This window comes from Lutjanus erythropterus, chromosome 3 (assembly GCF_056507025.1).
Source record: "Lutjanus erythropterus isolate fLutEry1 chromosome 3, fLutEry1.hap2, whole genome shotgun sequence".
In the NCBI taxonomy this organism is placed as follows: domain Eukaryota; kingdom Metazoa; phylum Chordata; class Actinopteri; order Lutjaniformes; family Lutjanidae; genus Lutjanus; species Lutjanus erythropterus.
The window spans coordinates 22,332,434-22,351,552 of record NC_139319.1 but is presented as its reverse complement, the minus strand read 5'-3'; the positions used below and the strand labels follow the sequence as shown (position 1 = coordinate 22,351,552).

The following is a 19,119-nucleotide window of genomic DNA, read 5'->3' as shown; positions in this document are numbered from 1 at the left end:
TCTAAATATTGACATGTCTCCTCAGTCCCAACCTTTCTTCTTTTCTGTCCCCTGTACTAGGATATTCTATGTGCCAGACTTGCTGTGTTGAAAAGAAAAACAAATTTTGAAGATGGTTAAAAAGTGTTGCTTTGGAGTCTGTAAAAGTAACATAGCCTGTAGTCACGTCTTAAGTTGTCTAATGTTAGCAAAACACTATATACGATAACTAGCTAGCTAATCTGCATTGGTAAGTAGTGTTTTAGTCAGTGGCGAAACTCAAACTAACCGGCTAGCTAACCTACATAAATTATTAGCTGGCTAGTTACATCTGATAGCTAATGTTAGCAACACGCTAGCTAACTAGTCAGCTAATCTACAATTGTTAGCTAGTTAGTTAGCGATCATTTTGCTATGTCCCTTTTATAGTTCCCCCAGTAACATCTTTTAACCATCTTCAAACAGCTGTTATTGCAGCACAGAGCAAAAAGGGGCAGAACTTAGGAAGGGTCAGTTGTTAAGAGACTTACTGTCAAATGGACCACGATACCACAGACACGACATGTCAGTAACTTTTACTGCAGTGTGGTTGAGGTCTGCTCAGGTCCTCCTGTATGATCTACCTGTGCTCATGTGGTTTTCACATGAAAGTTACTTTTTTTTTTAACCTCAAAGATATACCATTTAACTGTACTGAAGCAGAAAAACGCCCATAAGTGTGAGCAGATGTTTGATTGTCTGCAAGTTAGCCTGACAGAGCATTTTAAATAAGTTTCTTTAAAAGGATTATCACATTTTACACCTTCCTCTGAACCAAGTTGTGCTGCAGTCGACTCTGAAATCTGCCTGACCCTTGAAAAGTCTCAGACTGACAACAGTGAGTTGTGACCAGCTGACAAAGATGCTTTACAATACTTTAATCTATCTGTGTGTGTGTGTGTGCGTGTGTGTGTGTGCAAGTTTGAGCCCTACAGGCACAACCAATGGTGAGAGGCTTTTTGCTTGCATGGTTCAGACTGACAGCAGCATTTCTGCATAAATGTGAAGCCAATGTAATTGTGCAGACAAATGTGAAACTACCTCAGTCAGCTGTTATTATTCAGGACTGGACCTTTTTGGCCTGATCTAAGCTGCATGTCTGAATGTCCGCATGTATCTTTCTTACTCTGTCTAGCGGTGAATATCTATTCATATATAAAGTAAGACCATGACAGTTGATAATTAAGACTTAACTCTACAATCTGAGGTGATTCCTGGTGTGAAGCTATTCATTTTTCCCCCTTATTTCAAAAGTCTTTTCTTTCACTTTACTTCACTTAAGTTAAACATTTTGGAATTTACTGTTAATCTGCTTCTAATAACAAAACATATTATATCACAATATTTCTTTGTGTAATAAAATAATCCAATAGATCTGCAGGGAAATTTAATTAAAAAAAACAAACTGTATGATGCAGTGCAGCAGCCACAAGAGACTTGAAGTAAATTTAGTGATGGTCTTCTTTATTTAAGGTAATCACAAAACTGTCTCAAAAGTTTCTTTGGTAATGATATATTGCTATATTATAGATGCAAAAGGACACAATGCAATCAATTTTTTTAGAAGATGAACACACATCTCTCATTTGAGCCTCCTTATAAAATGTGGACAGAACAGAGCGGTGCAGGGACACTGCTGTGTTGTGTCTCTGTCAGCTGCTTTGCTGTCAGTCTTCTGGACACTGACCTCTTACATTTGTCACGTCATAAACCATCTTGTCTGAAACAATCTTTTTCCTGGCATCGGCATTGCAAGCATGTAGCCTCTGTCCTGCCCAGATTAGGATTTCACACTTCTTACCATATTTAGGACAGTCCAGTTGCCATTTATGTCTCTGTCGTTAAGTCGACAGCAAGTGTCGCTTCCTCAGTTTATCACTTTTAGATACAACTGCATTAAACATTGTGACAGCAACACTCTAGAGCTGCAATGATTAATCGATTAATTAGTTGTAAAAGTTAAGTTGTTAAATTCATCATTAACTATTTTGATAATCAATGAATTGAGTAATTTTTCACAAAAAAATGTCCAAATTCCTTGATTTCAGCTTCACAAATGTGAATATTTTCTGATTTCTATACTCCTCTATGACGGTTAACAGAATATCTTTGGGTTGCCGACAAAACAAAAAAAAAAACAAAAGAAATGAAAACAGTCATCATTTGCAGCTCTTCGGCACCTAAAAATTGCCCAGTCACTCAGACTCATTAAGATGAATTGTGAAATTTAAATTTTCTTGGGAATGTAACTTCCTCAATATGTTTGAACATGACTTTGTGGGAATGACTATTCACTTCTTGGTAAGTAATAAATGTCATATCAATTTTGAATCATGCTATTAAATCTGACAGTGACTTGTCAGGTCCAGGAAACCCGTTTTCTCGAGAACTTGGGAAGTAGCTGAATACCATATATGGTATACAATGCTGATTTCTCCTTTCTGAGAAAGTGGAAGGTTACAAGGCTCTGTTTCTGTGAAGAGACATTCATTTTGTAGAAAGAATGGTGAAAGGCAATGCAGGCTGGGAGGGAAGTGGTTATTACTGCTTATATTTTTGCTATTTGCTATTTGAATCATCCTTCCATCCTGGCCTTTTCTGCTGCAACCTTTTCTTTCGCTTTTATGTGTAAATCAGAGATTGCAGTTAGCTAGTGTAGTATTATTCAATCTGCAACTTGTTTTTATACCTGTCATTTTTGTGGTCCAACTCTATTTTTTATGCACTTTGCACACAGGACAATAGCTTCCCTTAACTTTGAAAATAAGATAATACAAATTCAGGGACCTGTTTGATTACAGAGTTTGTTTGCGCAGACAAACTCTAAAATTTCCAAACCCGACCCTGCTAAACCCTCATCTCTATTTTCCTCTGTCTCTCTCCACTGCTGCTTGTTTCTCTTTCAGTCAGTTTCTGATGTGTCGCGTCTGCAACCGCACTGCAGCAGAGTGTACTGCTCTGTGTGTATGTGTGTGTTTGTGTGTGTTTTCTTTGCTTCTTGTAGTTTGACGTCCTGTAAGTTTAACACTGCCAGATTTAGGGACAGACAGAGAAGACATAGAAAGCAAGAGGAAAAACATGCAAGAGACAGGGACAGAAATAGAGACAGCACAAACAGCAAACAAAGAAAGGTAAAGTCAAACACACGCAAAAGACATAGCGGACAGCATATGTGTCTTCACTGTACAGAGTAGACTTTAAACATCCTGTCCCCAGTTTTTATCATCACTCTGACTGACCAAGTTATGTTAGTCATCTGATTTTTGGCCACTTGTATCAATCAGACCTACATAATACTGTCAAGCACTCATTTCACTGAAAGATAAAATTCTCTCACAAACACACTAGAAATAGATCAATATGTTTTTTTTAAATCTCATGCTGATATCAACTGTTTCTGATAACTAATACGACTACTGTATGTTTGTAATATACATGTGATATGTCATATAAACCAATGTACACAGGTGCGTGAACAATGGAGCAAACAGAGTAGCTGCACCCCCACTATTAGACAGCAAATGTGCGCTTTTACAACCTCACTTTTTGATCATTGAACTTTCTTATTTTTGAAGACATGAGCTATGCCAAGACATAATCTTTGCTGCCACAGAAAAAAAATGTATGCATACTTTTGAGGGCTGTCAAAGTTACCGCATTAATAACCTGTTAATAACGTGTTAATAATGCGTTAACGCAAATTCTTTTTAATGCCACCAATTTTTTTTATGTGTGACTAACTGTTGTATTGGCCTGATCCATAGTTTGAATCAGAAGCGAGCTTCCCTAAACAGACTTGTCTGTTTAAGCAACTGGCTCAACGCAAAGAAACAGAAGTACATGAGGAGGGAGATGAGTGAGTGCTGATCGAGCTGCAGCTCCACCTGAAACCAGGGAGAGAGAGAGAGGGAGAAAGTGTGTGAATATGGACAGATGTGTCGACTTGATATAAAAATCTTTTTATGATCATGAATCATAATGTTACCATACACTTCTGTAGTGTGTGACTTTTTACTCCAAGTCCAATTTGTGTACTTATAAATACTTAATTACTTCATGCCGATCAATCCTAACAGTGAGGGAGGAGAGACGAGCTGCAGAGGAGGGAGGGAGGGGGAGCATGAGTGTGACGTGCCGACCGATATAAAAACTTTATTGACGATGAATCCTGATATTATTGTACAGTTCTGTGGTTTAAACACTACAGATAAAAATATCTGTCGCTGCAAACGCCAAACTAATAGACGCTGGTCTCCTCCACAAAAGGTTTGTCACTGCGCTGCATTATTGTAAGTCATGATGAAGAGTCCAGACTCTGTCTCTCCTCTTCATGTCCTCAGTGTGTCGGTGCGCAGTTTGCTGTCTGTTGTGGTCTAAAACATCCTCACTGATGTAAACTGTCAGAGTGACACTGATGTAAATGATTGTGTTGTCTTAATACAAAAACATGAGTATCATGCTACGTTTCGTCATTATATAGACTGAGCTGAATAAAGGTAAGGATTTTTCTCCTCAGAGGACAATTTTTTATTAAAGAAATAAACTAATATTAACAATAATAATACTAAAGAAAAAAATAAATGCATCTAAATAGCGCCCTTTTCCTAAACTACTGCTGGTTCTGTGGTGTTGGAATTTTAAATCTGAAGCCTGCAGTGCACCATAGAAGCTTCAGTTGACTTTTCTATTGAAGTTTTTAGTGCGTTTTGGCCTCAGTGTTACATTATGCAGGTCAATATGCTCATCTGTCCCTGATGGACTTGGGTTTGTGAAGTTATTATTGGAGCATATTTTTTATGCCAAATGCAGTGCTTTTGAGGGTCTCTGGAAAACATTTGTCATTGTTTTTGGTTAATGTATTTTATTTATTAAAGTTAGATTTGAATTACACTTTTAACGGGTATATTTTGATCAAATAAAAAATGTGCAATTAATTTGCGATTAATCATGATGAACTACAGACAGTCATGGGATTAATCGTGATAAAATATTTTAATCAATTGACAGCACTAATAATATTACAATATAAACTGAGCTTTACAGTGAAAACGCATCTTTATTAGCACTATGAGGGGTTAATGAAAATGTTTCTTCCCATATTAATCTCGCACCCCCACTTTTAACTACAATTAGGCACCGATGACAGTGCATTGGGATTTCGTACCTCGACTTGGTATTTCTTTTTCCAGGCAGGACATGCCGACCTGCAGCAAATGTCCTCACCATCGACTTAAATGGTGGGTTAATTAACTGGCTATTAATGGCAGTGCAACCTGTACACTACAGAGTGACTTTACACAGAGTGGAACACTTGGCTACATTTAATGTGAAGAGGGTGACATTTGTTACTGCAGGAAAAGAGAAAGGAGAGGTTTGACTTTGCTTTACTTTTTCTGTATTACCTTAGCTAGGTATTGCAATAGAAATGAAAAGCCACATTACTTTGTGTTAAAAAATATCTGTATTTATGCCCCCTTTACGCCTTGGAATGGAGAATAAAACTTAAAGCTGCAGTAAGCAATTCAGGAGAAAGATTGTTGTTACATTACGAGTGCTTTGAATTTGTGGCTCGAAGATGGCTGATTGTTGAGTCTCATTCCCAGGTCATGAATTATTTACTGTCTGGGAATGAGACTCAACATTTAGCTATCATACTGACCTGTGATTGGCCAAGGTCAGACAGAGCCAAGAGGAGGAACAGAAATCTAGTTTTCCCTCAGACTACTTCACTTATCTTATGCATAAAGGTTATCATGGAACTGCCTATCCCAACCTTAAAGAGAAACTTCATATTAAATCATTTCTTTGCACTGCAAAACAATCATAGAATGGAATGTTGTTGGCGTATTATGATAATGAAGATGATTTTGCCAACAATACCAACATACCGTGTGAAAAAAAATAGCTTATATGCATCTCCTTTGAGTTAAGCCGAATTCTGTGGTCCCACCTTGACTGTGACCATGATTTTTCCAAATATCCAACAATGTTGAGAAATCTGTATTTAATTAATCTGCAACACCAAATATATTTTAAAGGAAACAGTGCTGACCAGATTTTTCGAACTGAGCATCATATCAATCATATCTGCATTCAATCATTTTTGTTTGGTTTTGCTTGCAGCAATCACTGTCAGTGCTTTTCAGTTTAATGCAACATGTGATTGACCCACTACCGCAGCAGCTACAACTCATTCAAAGTTGGCAGTTCAGCGTGCCAAGATGCCACCAAAATGTTCAAAAATATGACTATGTTACACACCTGTGGCATCTGATAAAAATAAATGCATAAAATGTGGAAGGATTATTTAAGGAATTCCATTCACGTGATGTTATGAAATGAAGTAGGAAAACAAAAGGGAACAAATGAATATCAGTATCACTTTAGGGGTATTGGCACTGGTATCGTAATCTTTTATACAATACATACAGTTAATGAAGCACTTACCAGCACTTACTAGCCAGTAATTATCCAATGCTGATGATCAATTAATAATTGAAATCACTTATCACAAAAAATGCCATGGTTTTTCTGGTTACAGCACCTCAAATGTTCTCCAATATTTGATACAATTGTAAAATGAATAATTGAACTGTTATCCTGACAAAATAAGCAGTTTTAAAACATCCTCTGAGGACTTGGATGAGCATCATTCCATTAATCCGTTTAAACAATCAATAATTTAATCGATAATGACAATAAACTTTAGTTGGAAGTCCTAACCCTAATGCACACACAAATCAATCCAACACACACACCACAACAGGGTGCTGGAATTGCTCCGCTCCAATTTAATTAAGAGTTTTAATTAAAAAGATGTAGTAGGGTGAATGTAACATCCTCTGTGGCCAGCAGCTAAGTAGTCCTCCTCCATACGGTTCCATTCTACCCCCTGCAGAACCCGTGGGTCTAATGAAACCATCCAGGACTCTGAGACACCGTCACCCTCCGCTGGTTCTCAATAGAGGAAGAATTATGAGACTGATAACTCCCTTGCTTTCTCTTCTGAGGAGAAACAAAAGGTGCCTGGTGTCAGAGATAAAGGTGCCCCCTGAGTATTGCTGGGAGGCTCATAACGTACAGTAATGTCTGCCTTTATCTTATCCGGAGTAATGCAGCCGCACACACATTTGACTAATATGTAAAAGTGGTTTAATCTGACGGTGGTGGTCTGGAGACATTTGGACAATGAGAAACAGACACACATTCACATTTATAATCACACATATCCACACAAAAAGCTACAGACTTTAATGCAGCAATGACGCAACAACAACAGTAATAAAAGCATGGGTGTTGTCTAAAAATGTTCCTTCAAAGACACTATAGCTCCCTGGTAACCAGAAGAGCTCACATAGCAACCAGCAAAGGTTTATCAGTAAGAAAGGCAAATACACTGCTTAATATAACTAACTCTGTAACTCTATGCACATATGTTGTTTCAAACTGTGCAAACTTTGACACACACAAGCTATTAATACTTAAAGGGAAATTACACATTTTCTACATCTACCAGGACTAAATTCTAGATGCAATTACCTGCAATACATCCAACAAGCCCCAAGAGAATGTGCCTGAATTTTCTATCCTGCTTCTTCTTTTACATAAAGGTGGGGAAAGCAATAACATTAATATAAATCGAGTGAGATGTTGTGCAGCTACGCTGCCTTCTACACCCACAGCTGCTACTTTTGTCAGAACTACAATTACCACCTCGCAGTTGTATGCCTCCGCCTACCACACAAGTTACAGTTAACATCCATGTCTGTCCAGACTCATGTAATATAATACAGTGTAGACTCTGAAAGAACTTAATATAAGCTATTTTTTTTTCTAAATGTAGGTCATATTGTATTGACATGTGATTCCAGTGAATAATTTCCAGTGAGAACTATCCTGTCATCAGAGTACAGAGGACTGATAGAGAGGTAAACATTATGTCACAGTGAAGTTGGCTATTGACCTTTTGGATATAAAATGTCATCATTTTATACTGTAAGACATTTGTGTAAAATCTTGTCTTACTTAGTGTATTAATTTTTGAGTTATGGCCAAAAACACAATTTGTGAGGTCACAGTGAACTTTGACCACCAAACTGTATTTGAAGTATAGTTCATCCTTGAGTCTAAGTGGATGTTTGTGCAAAGCTTGAAGAAATTCCTTCAAGGTGGTCTTAACATGGCACGTTCACAAGGATGAGACGGACAGACAAAAACATGCCTGCCATGCCTGTCGCAGGCACAGAGGCATAAAGATAAGATATGTTTTCTGGTTTGGATTTTGGTCTGCGAGATTTTGGAACATTAGGATAAGGATAGAATAACTTGCGATGTGGTGTGTACAATAGAATATGATATTTAAAGTTAATCAAAAGATGTTTCTGCAATTTTATGACAGCAGTGCAATATCCTATGGATTTGTCTCAATCAGTTTGAATTACAAATGAAACAGAAAATCAAGGCACATTTTTATTAAGCGTTTTAATGTGGATTTCACTTTAATGCCTCCCTATTCTCCAGTATTGGTATGGTTCTGCTGGAGAAATAATACAAGGCACAGGCATAAACAAACACAACTTTATATATTTACTGTCACTGTTTCTTAGTTCATTATTGAGTTCATTATTCATTATTAAGTTAACACCATGAGTTGTATGCACTTGAACAGGGAGGTGAAACACACAGACTGGAACTGTGATTTGACTGTGGGAGTGACACACTGTCAAGAAATGTGAGGCAGGAGTAAGAGGAGGGAGGACAGAGAGGAGAGAGTTGTTAGGGAGGGAGGGTGAATCAGACAGATAAAACAGAGGTTGAAAGGGACAGAGGCAGAGAGCAGAAAGAGGGAGAGGGAGAAAGGAAAAGACAGAAGAAGTAGCACTCTGTAATTAAGAACACCCTCGCTTTCTTTGTCCATTACCCTTGTTAGTCATACTGTAGGTTGTTTTTATATCGAAATCCTGACATTTTAAAAATGCAAGAGTTACAACTTTGATTATAGCTTACATTATTAACAAAGTTTTATGAGGTGAAAGTTTTATCTGCCGACTGCTGATCTTGGCAGCTGATACAAATGAACTACGAACGAAAATTTACTCAGCTGTTGTCTGGTTAATGCGCTTTGCATCTCAATAGTATTTATTAATGTCTACTGTATTTATCAGTCAGTTATCAGTTGGTTTTGTTGAGAAAGCAACTGTATTCTGTATCATTTTGATGTTTGAAAATAGGGGGACAATTTATCATTATTTTCAGACAATAGTTAGTAATAGTTAGGTAATTATCAAGCGCAAATGACGAAAAAGGAGGATTGTGAGCAGCAATCGCAATTTTTGTGGTAAATCTTTAACCATGTAATATCACTGTTGTACGACTGTGAAGCTCAAACTGCTACAGAGTACTTTAAGGGTCACTAACTACATTTCTTCCAGAGCTTTCAGGCACATCTAAGGGCCTGATCAGACAGAGTGCAGTTTTCACAGTAAGAAGCCTCTTTTTCCAGTTGTTGGGGGGTTTTTTTCGTGTTTTTTTTTTTTTTTTCAAATTGTCCATTGACTGAGAGACTGGCCTTCTATGGTGGTGACCACAAAGGTTACAGACAAATTAGTGGTGGCTGTTGCTGGATATCTGGAGCTAAATGCTTTTACCAAAAGTAGTTATCATGATTTCAACAAAAAGAAACAAAGCCAGCCCTAAAGACAAATACATACAAGCATTTGAGATTGTAAACTGTACTGGTAACATACATTTCATGGTCTGTGTTAAACTAATGTTGGCTCATTTCAGCATCTCTCTGGGTTACCTGCCTCTAATTTCTCCTCTTTCTGAGGATTTTGCATGGAGCTCTGTGTCGCTGTGACCAGTGTAGTATTTGGAAACAGCCTCTCACTCTAAGTTGGAGTCCCATGTCCATTTTTATACATGTTTAGGTAGCTGACTAACTACTAACTAGGAAGTTAACTGCAATGTACTTCCAGCTATCTTAACAAGGCACAGATCTGAAGACTTGAATTGCCTGACTCCAATCCCTGCCAATATGCTATAACAACTGCACATACAACTGCCTAATATGTTACCCAAGACTGTGGTGAAGCGTTGTGGACGTTGTGGACAGTAAAGTTTCTAAACAAGTGCAGTTCACAACAGCATCATTTCATCTGATTATTTTCATAAATAAACAGGAGAAATGTGTATTTTGGCTTGGGCTAGATGTAGTGAAAAAGCTCTGAAAACCAAATGCATGCTACCTGCCCAGTAGCAAAAAGACAAAGATAGCAACTGGCCAACATAGTCATTTAGAAGCCAAAGAGCACTAAGTGGCTAAAAACTCAGTCCGTGCAGGTTGAATTCTTACATTGTCCAACAAAGACATGCACACACATGAACATCTACGTTTCATGTACAGTCTCATGTGTTTTCCTCCCTGTGTGCACTGGTAGTCTGGTTGGCCAGACAGGTGAGCATCAGCTGAAACCAGAAGCCTGCTCCTTTCAAAGGATGGAATATTTTCAATACTGTGTGTGTGTGTGTGTGTGTGTGTGTGTGTGTGTGTGTGTGTGTGTGTGTGTGTGTGTGTGTGTGTGTGTGATAGAGACACAGAGGGTGAGAGAATGACCAACATTTATTTTTAGCCTTCAAGTACCCAGTGAGTCATGTGATCCCCCTTCTTCCCACTGATCCCTCCTTCCTTTTTCCTTCCCTCCTATCTTTCTCTCTCCCACGAGCACATCCTCCCTCCCCCCCTCCTTCCCTTCACTTCAAAGTGAGGCAAGACACAGTCACAGTGACACCAGAGGAATACAGAAATAAAGACAATAAGAGAGGGAAGGGAGGACAAATTTTCATCTTGCCTAATGAGGGAAAACTACATGAGGGATGATATTCAAAAAGAAAACATTCACACATAAAACATATATCTGTACACCACTGAGGCAGACTGGCTTACACCTCAGCAACAGCTATCATCTCTGTTACCATGACACCTCCACATAACAGAAATAACAACGGCGCATCCCTATTACCACAGAAACCGTCCACTATGAAGGAGGGTCAGTTGCAGATCGGTGGACTAGAACGACATTATGCCAAGAAAAAGATCACACAGTCTCTGCTGACCTGATAAGACTTTACCAACATGGTACACTTCCAGTGCATTAGGAACAAGAATTCAAATAAGACGAAAAATGAGAGGAAGAGAATGAAAAGCATAATCAGTGCTGCATCAAAACAAATATTTCTTTTGATTCCTCCTTTGTAAATGCAACCCTATTTCTTTTCCCTATCTTGTTATTAGGGGTGGGCAGTATACCGGTGATGGAGAGTATCATGCTCACTCCCGTCACGGATTTTGCAATACCGTCATTACAGTGATAAATATTCTAGCATATTAAAACTAACGTCCTTTACTGTGGCTGCAATAACATAATAACGTGAGCTTGTAGAAGAACCAACACACAAGTCTTCATCAAACCCATCTTTTCTCCTTGGCTTTTAACACCATGTGAGATGTTGAATGTATTGTTATTTTTTATTTTAATGGGTGGAGCAGCCACTGAGCAGTGATACCCAGTCTACGTTCTATTATACATCTATGATTTGGTGTTAGCATGTTGCAGGGCTGTGGCTTGTATCTTAGATTATGTTGGAGTAATGATGTAACATTGGGGGAAAATCAAGAGAAATTGAATGTTAAGCTTCATTTCAACCTGACTCACCAGAGGGTTTGTTACACAGAACCATCTGGGAAGTAATCCTTAGAAACTGGAAAAGGGCATGCACTTTCAAAAAACACTTGCCAGGTGATTGGATGGAAACAAATGTCTAACGAAGGCTATCTTCAACCAATCAGATCAAAGAAGAGCATTTTTTTTCCATTGAGAAAAGCCTTCAGTGACAAAACTGACAAAACTGATGCTATCATATCTATGCTAACCTCTTCAGGAGACACCATTGTTTGTTCGAGACAAGCTGCTTCCATGGAGGCAAGAAGCATTCATGGAAGCAACCGGTAGCTGCCTGTGGTCCCTCCTAGGACACTGATTGGCTGCACCACTTTTGGTTTGGACACAAACAAATAACTTGAAGCCTGGCAAGTGGGATTCTCATGTGATCTTATGATCTTGCAAATCCAGCTACCTTACAAAGTAAGCCTCATTTGAAGCCATTTAAATAACCATAGTAGACTGGATGTGGGACACCACGTTGCAGCGCAAGCTCAGCTGGTTTTATTGTTATACAGAAGCCTTGTCTGCTCTGCTGTGTGCTGCGTACTTGATAGACATTCCCCACGGCACGTTGACTATTGTACTTATGTTTATATACATTGTGTTTTCTGCCAAATGAATGTTGTCGAGATGCCTGATCCAGCCCTTGTCTAACTCTGAGAATGAATCCCATGACATTTACTAATAAATCTAAATTACGGGGCAGGCTACTCACATAAAACATGTGTATGCCTATACCTCGTTTTCATTCCTATTTGGAACCAATATACACATCTGTTTTTACTTTCATATGGTAGATTCCATGACATTGTCAATGGAGTGTTGTTCACACAATGCAATGTGAAATTTACATGGCAAAAAAGCAGAGCTTTTTTAAAATTCAAAACATCTTTGTTGCAATGTACTGTTAAGACAAGCTGAAGGGGTCACATAGTCAGGGAAGGATTCTGGTGCTCAGATACACAAACAAGGGCAATCATGTGCACAAACATGCACACAAACAGATGTGGGATTGCAGACACACACACAGGCACGTGCACCCTTGCATACACACACACAGCACATCACAAGCAAATGCAGAGTGACAAAAGATAACACACAGAGTCATAGTGACAGGACACTGACGCATGCATGAAGGGAGAGGACAAATATTCAACTGCTGTGAGGGATATAACATGCGTGAGCGCGCACACACACACACACACACACACACACACATTTGAATGTTGACTCTCTCTTGCTTCTACTGATTATGTGTCTCTCTCCCTTTGCTTCCCATCCTTTTCTTCCTCTCTCCACTGCTTCTTTTCATTCACTGACTCATCTGCTGCTCTTAATGAAATGCTGCATAATCAGGATTGCAGATTGCAGGACTGTTACTGGTCCTATAGGCCCCACCACACATGTGTGCATGCATGACCAGAAACACCAAACACACACACACACACACAGTGCCTTGATCTGCCTGCTTTCCAGCCACCAATCCTACCCTAAACCCTTTTAAATTATATATACTCACACACGCACATGCACTAGCATAGGCAAACACACACACACACACACAGTGGGGTTGGGGGAGGTCATGATCCTGCCAGAGAGAAGGGAATCAGAGTTGCAATTCTAGGGCTTATCGCGGAAAGAGGGTAAGACCATATCTGACACGCTAGCATGGCCGGTATGTAAACCTCTATAAACACACAGGAGGAAACGGAAAAGGGAGAGTGTGTGTTTGTGCACACCCGCAGATCCACATGCATATGTGGTGAGATAACCCTTTGCAGTATTTTTGGAAAAATCTGTCCCAGCATGCAAGTGGTGAGATACTGATCTGTCTGCCGAGGTGTCTATTACCAACACTGCACTCAGAAAGCGAAGGGTCAACACGGGCGGAAGAAACACAGAAATAGGGAAAGAGTTGAAGGAAATAGAAAGAAAAGAAACGCAGCATGAAGAAAAGGAGGAGATAAAAAGCAAAGCGATGGAGGGATGAAGGCAGCAAGAAATGGTGAGGTATTAGTGGAGGAGAAGATGTGCAGGAGGGAGGGAGCGGGTAGAAGTACCTGGTGAGAAATGTGACAGTGTCTTGTAAATCAAAAAGAGAGAGAGAACAGATATAAAAGAGGGAGAATAAAGAAAATGCAAAGTAGGGAAGAACAGTAAATGCAAAAAAAGGAAAGAACACGGAGAAGGAGGATGCTGAGGAGGAGGAGGAGGGAGCTGCTGGAAAGAAATGAAAGCTAATATACTGCAAAGAGGGGGAGGGAGCTGCTTCTTAATACACACATACTACAACACTATAAAAAAAACATTTATTTGCATCATCACAATGATGAGTTCAACAACAACAGCCAAACTGAGTTGCACAACATTTTAAAATAAATCAAATTTCAGTTATTTTGACAGATATTGCAATTGCGATATGATTTAAAATTAGAGGGAATGATATTTTTTTGCTCCAAAATTTTCATTGAAAACAAAACAAAATCATTATAATGTAATATTTGTGGGGGTCTGTGCCAAACAAACGTGTTTTCTTGCATCTGGAGAAGATATAGTCCAGGACGTCTCTACAGCAGTACAATACTTCATTATAATGCTGTTTTGTCACACAATTCCCCTTTATCAAAAAAATGCAGCTTCTTTGATTTGGATATCGCACTTGGCAATACTGCACTTTCAATATCATTTCTATTAATTGTGCAGCCCTAATTTTTAATTATTTTAAATGCATCTTAGAGGTGATCTTTGCCTTACCCTACAGTAAAATCAAAGATTTGGAAAAATAAAGTCTGCGGGGCGTTGCACTGCCAAAAGTGCCAAAGTTTTCCCAGCATGACACATATCATTCCAATTTATGGTTGAAAGGATAGTCTGGACTATTTGAAGTGGGGTTGTATGAGGTACTTATCCATAGTCAGTGTATCACGAGCCTGGCCTGACTCCCAACTCATCACATTCCAACAATTTTTGACCTCCTCTCAGCAACTCATACAGATGTGTACAGCACCCATTCGCAGCTGACAGTGATGCACTTTTTAATTGACTTCAATGCAAATCTGTCCATGGGTTTAAAATGAGACACCTGGGCTGCTGATGAAGTAAGAAAGAGGGATAAAATCTGCACACACTGAAAAAACTTGATAAAATTACTTGATAAAATCCACGTAACAATTTGCACTTATTTTTAAAGTAAATTTTACTGTTGTAATGTTAAGTTTGACTCACTTGCTAGTATCAAGTAAATTTTATTTTCGACATCCCATTTGTGAAGATATTAAGTAAATTTTACTTAATTATAATCAAGTAATAGGTTGTGTTTATTTAAACTAATTAAGTAAAGTCAATTTTTTTCATAGACAGGATCATCACTGTCATCAAAATATTGAGTAAATCTTACATATCTCGATAATTTACAGTTATGAAATAATTATATAGATTTTATTTTATTCTTTTCTGTTTGATATTTTCAATCATTTAGTTGCATAAAGTTATATTACTGTAGTTGTGTATATATAAAGAGACTTTTAGAAACTTGTGTCTCTCTGCTCTCCTGCACACACGAGCTCAGTATTACAACACTTGATTGTTCACGAGGGAGAAAGGAGTATCGTCACAGGCTGGTCGCAGCTGGCGAGACATTACTGCAGCCTGCTTGGAGGCGAGTTGGGTGGTCAAAAGGGCCAGTGAAAAAGCCCCAAAGAATCACACTATCAAAATGCACACGGGTCCATATATTATCTGAACTTTAAAACAGAAAGGCAGTAACTTACATTACACCAGAGCTAACCCAGCCATGCAGCTCCTCTGTGGCAATAGTCGCCTTCTTCTCCTTCTTCTCCTTCTTTTCCTCATGCTCCTTCTTTGTGTGTCCCAACCATCTTTGAACTAAAATTGCAGGATCTTCTCTTGTCCTAAGGTGCATGCTTGAATTAAATTTTAGGTTAAAAGTTACTTAGCAACTTAACTTGCTCTTTCCATATAGGTCATTCATTACATGAAGAGAATTTGAACTTTTATTTAAGAATTTCTAGTTGATTTTGTGTTGCGAGTCACCTCAATGATGCATGACTTTATCACATGCCTTTCGTTTTGCTTCACGCAAAGTACCTAATATAATGTAGAAAATATTTCTTGTGCCTAAATCTTACCAAACAGCAATCCTTTCACAGCGTTAATCAGATGTTAAGAGACCGTTTCATCATGTGTTCAAAAAGGCCTTCTGACCACATCAGATACAGCAGCTAAAGGGTAACTTCAGCCTCACTATCAGACTCAGATGGGTGGTGACATATTGTCGGTATGTGACAAGTTGGGATGAGAACACGTTGGTATTACCTGCAGTATATGCTGACTGGCACACCCCCCGAGTACCAGCATGGAAGCTAAACAATGTTCTGTTGTGGACAGAGTCAGCAACAAAACATATTTAGAACATTTTCACCGTTTCACCTTGGCGTCATATAACCAGTATTAGACTCTAAACCAGCCATGCACCATTATTGAAATCCGTTATTTTACCTTGCTGAACAATGTTGCTTGTCTGTTGCTTCCTCTGCCAGTTTGTTTATTTGTGTTATTCTACGACTTTGGTGAATTTGACCTAACCTTTTAAAACACAGAGGTCCCCAAATAATTCAAATGAACTAACATTAGCAACTAGCATTCGTGTTCTGCAAAGTAAAATAACTTATTTCACTAATGGAGTCTGGTTAGTTTGGAGAGAGCTATATTTGGCTTATATGACAGTGGTTTCCTGATGGAAAAGGCTGACTGATGACTATAAAATGATGAAAATATTCTAAATATAGCAAACTCTTAAAATTATATTAAATTTTTTCGGGTGGGGCTTTTTAGGTGGCTCTTTTAGGTGACTTGGTCCACAGCAGTATAATGCTGAGCTTCCTACACTGAAACTTCTGCTGCTCCTCCAAATTGGGGGCGTGTCAACCGCCATCTACTGTAGGTAATACACTCACTACAGATAAGTACTTCATACAATCCCGCTTCAAATAACCTCAAATAATCTGAACAAAACCCGTTAACCTATGCTGTTATCTTTTTTATTCTGTAAGTGCACAGGCATTGTATTGTCCGTGTATTTAAAGTTGGACTCTCCTGTGATAACCATTTCCTTGTAAGAACCTTTTAAGCAGCTATATCAGCAATATATTTAATAAATATCTATCTCTTTTCAGCCATTCTTGAGGTACTCTTCATGGGCACATGGCATCTGAATATATCTTGTAAGGCACCATAGGCCTCTCAGAAAGTCTTTAATAACATGGCAATCACAGAACATGATCATTTGTATTTCTGAGAACCTTCTTGGGCTTTTCCACATAAACTCCAAATAGTTTTGTAAAGTGATACACTTCAATTGAAACATCCACCTTGCTGTCCATTCTTCATTGCTTATGATTATGCCTCTCTCTTTCCAGTTTGGTTTCAATATAAACAAGTTCAGTTGTGTGTGTTTAAAGATTAAATAGCCCCTCAGGAAATCGTTCTACCAGTTCCACCAGTATTTGATGCATTTCTAAACAACTCTATCAAGCCTGCACTTGCCTCTATGTTTTTTTTTTTTACCTTTTTGTTAAAATAATGCTGCACCTGCAGGTATCCACACATTTTGCTTTTCTAATATTTTTTTTCTTTCATTTCAATACGGTAATTTATTATAAATTAAATTTTAGTTAAATGGCTCATATCACATATATATAGAGGCCTGATGCCCTGTACAGTATCACAGCAGTCATTGGTTATCACAGGCCAGCAAGCTGTGACCAAGCACACCATTGGCTGAAGAGGAGGAGGAACAGCAAAGGCACAACACACATTGGATAATACGCTACACGAATACGCTGTTGGCAGTTCCTGGGTCATGTGTGTGCTTGCGCATGCACACATGTAGATGTGTGAGCTAGTGTGTGTGTGATTATGTGTGTGTGCGTGCGTGTGTGCATGCGTGTGTGTGTGTGTGTGTGTGTGTGTGTGTGTGTGTGTCCCAAGCCTAAGGCAACCAGGCCAGCGGCTACAATTACAGTGACGGATGTGAAAGAACTGGGTCGGCTTCGCAAGAGATCTGCCCCTGGGACGACAAGACCAGCCAGAGCCCTGAATCAATACGGAACACATGCACACAGAGAAGCACACATACACACACACACGCACACACCTACACACACACACACACACACACACACACACACACACACACACACACACACACACACACACAAGGTTGTGTGTGACAAACATTTGCATAGAAACCAAAGGACAGATATGAATAACATAAAAAGGAGAACGTGCAGCACAAAAAGTGCAAGCGGGCAAACAGCTACAGCATTTAGTCGACATATTCACTGTTTTCTTCACAGAAAACTTAATCAACCAAAATCCAGATGAGTCTCCTGTGTGTGTGTGTGTGTGTGTGTGTGTGTGTGTGTGTGTGTGTGTGTGTGTGTGTGGGTGTGGGTGTTTGCCTCTCTCTCTCTCTCACACACACACACACACACACACACATTAAGTTGTTCTCCCCAAAGCCTGTTTCAGGGGCAGCAATGTTCACAGCTCATCCACACGTAACTCAGTGACACTTGGAGCACGTGTTTCTGCTCATGTGTGGTGTGTGTCTCTGTATGTGTATCTTGTGTGTTTCTGCACATGCGTTTGTTTGTGTCCTACCTCTGGCAGAAAGCTTCTTGGTGTTGATTATTTTGGCAGCATATTCCTGTCCAGAGGAGATCTTCACGCACCTCCTGACCACAGAGAACGCGCCCCTGAAATGAACACACGGAGAAAGAAATGCTTATTGATGTACTCAAAAAAGCTCAAAGTAACAATATAAGGTGTGACCTGTACCAGTCAATATTAAGGCTGAACAATGTCATAGGAATCATATTGCGTTCATTTTGACAGATATTGCTGATAAGTCACGATTTTAACTGGGAATGGTAATTTTTGCACATTATTTTCACCATTACATACAGTACAACATACTGCACTGGATAGTTCAGTGGTTAATGCTACAGATACTGGTTCCGAAGTGGAATATCGGAACCAGTGGTACATCAGTCACCTCCTCTACATGGACAACATCAAACTGTATGCCAGGAATGAGCGGGACATCGACTCACTGATCCACGTCACCAGCATCTACAGCAGTGACATCAGAATGTCATTCGGGCTTGAGCAGTGTGGTCAGATGGTATCAAAGAGAGGACAGATCATCAGAACTGAGGGGGTTGAACTGCCAGAAGGCAGCATCACAGATATCCAGGACAGCTACAAATACCTTGGGATCCAACGGGCAAATGGGAACCACGAGGAGGCTGCAAGGGAGTCAGTCACAGCCAAATACCTACACAGAGTAAGGCAG

At 39.2% G+C, this 19,119-nt stretch overlaps 1 protein-coding gene across 14 annotated transcripts in view; it reads right to left on the bottom strand.

Annotated features, from left to right (window-relative positions):
* camk2d2 (calcium/calmodulin-dependent protein kinase (CaM kinase) II delta 2) overlaps positions 1–19,119 on the bottom strand; it is a 60,212-nt gene that overhangs the window by 35,308 nt on the left and 5,785 nt on the right. For all 14 annotated transcript variants that reach the window (XM_084715423.1, XM_084715422.1, XM_084715426.1 and 11 more), the window contains exon 2: positions 18,426–18,520. In XM_084715423.1, the coding sequence (XP_084571549.1) occupies positions 18,426–18,520 (95 nt within the window). The remainder of the gene's footprint in view (positions 1–18,425; positions 18,521–19,119) is intronic.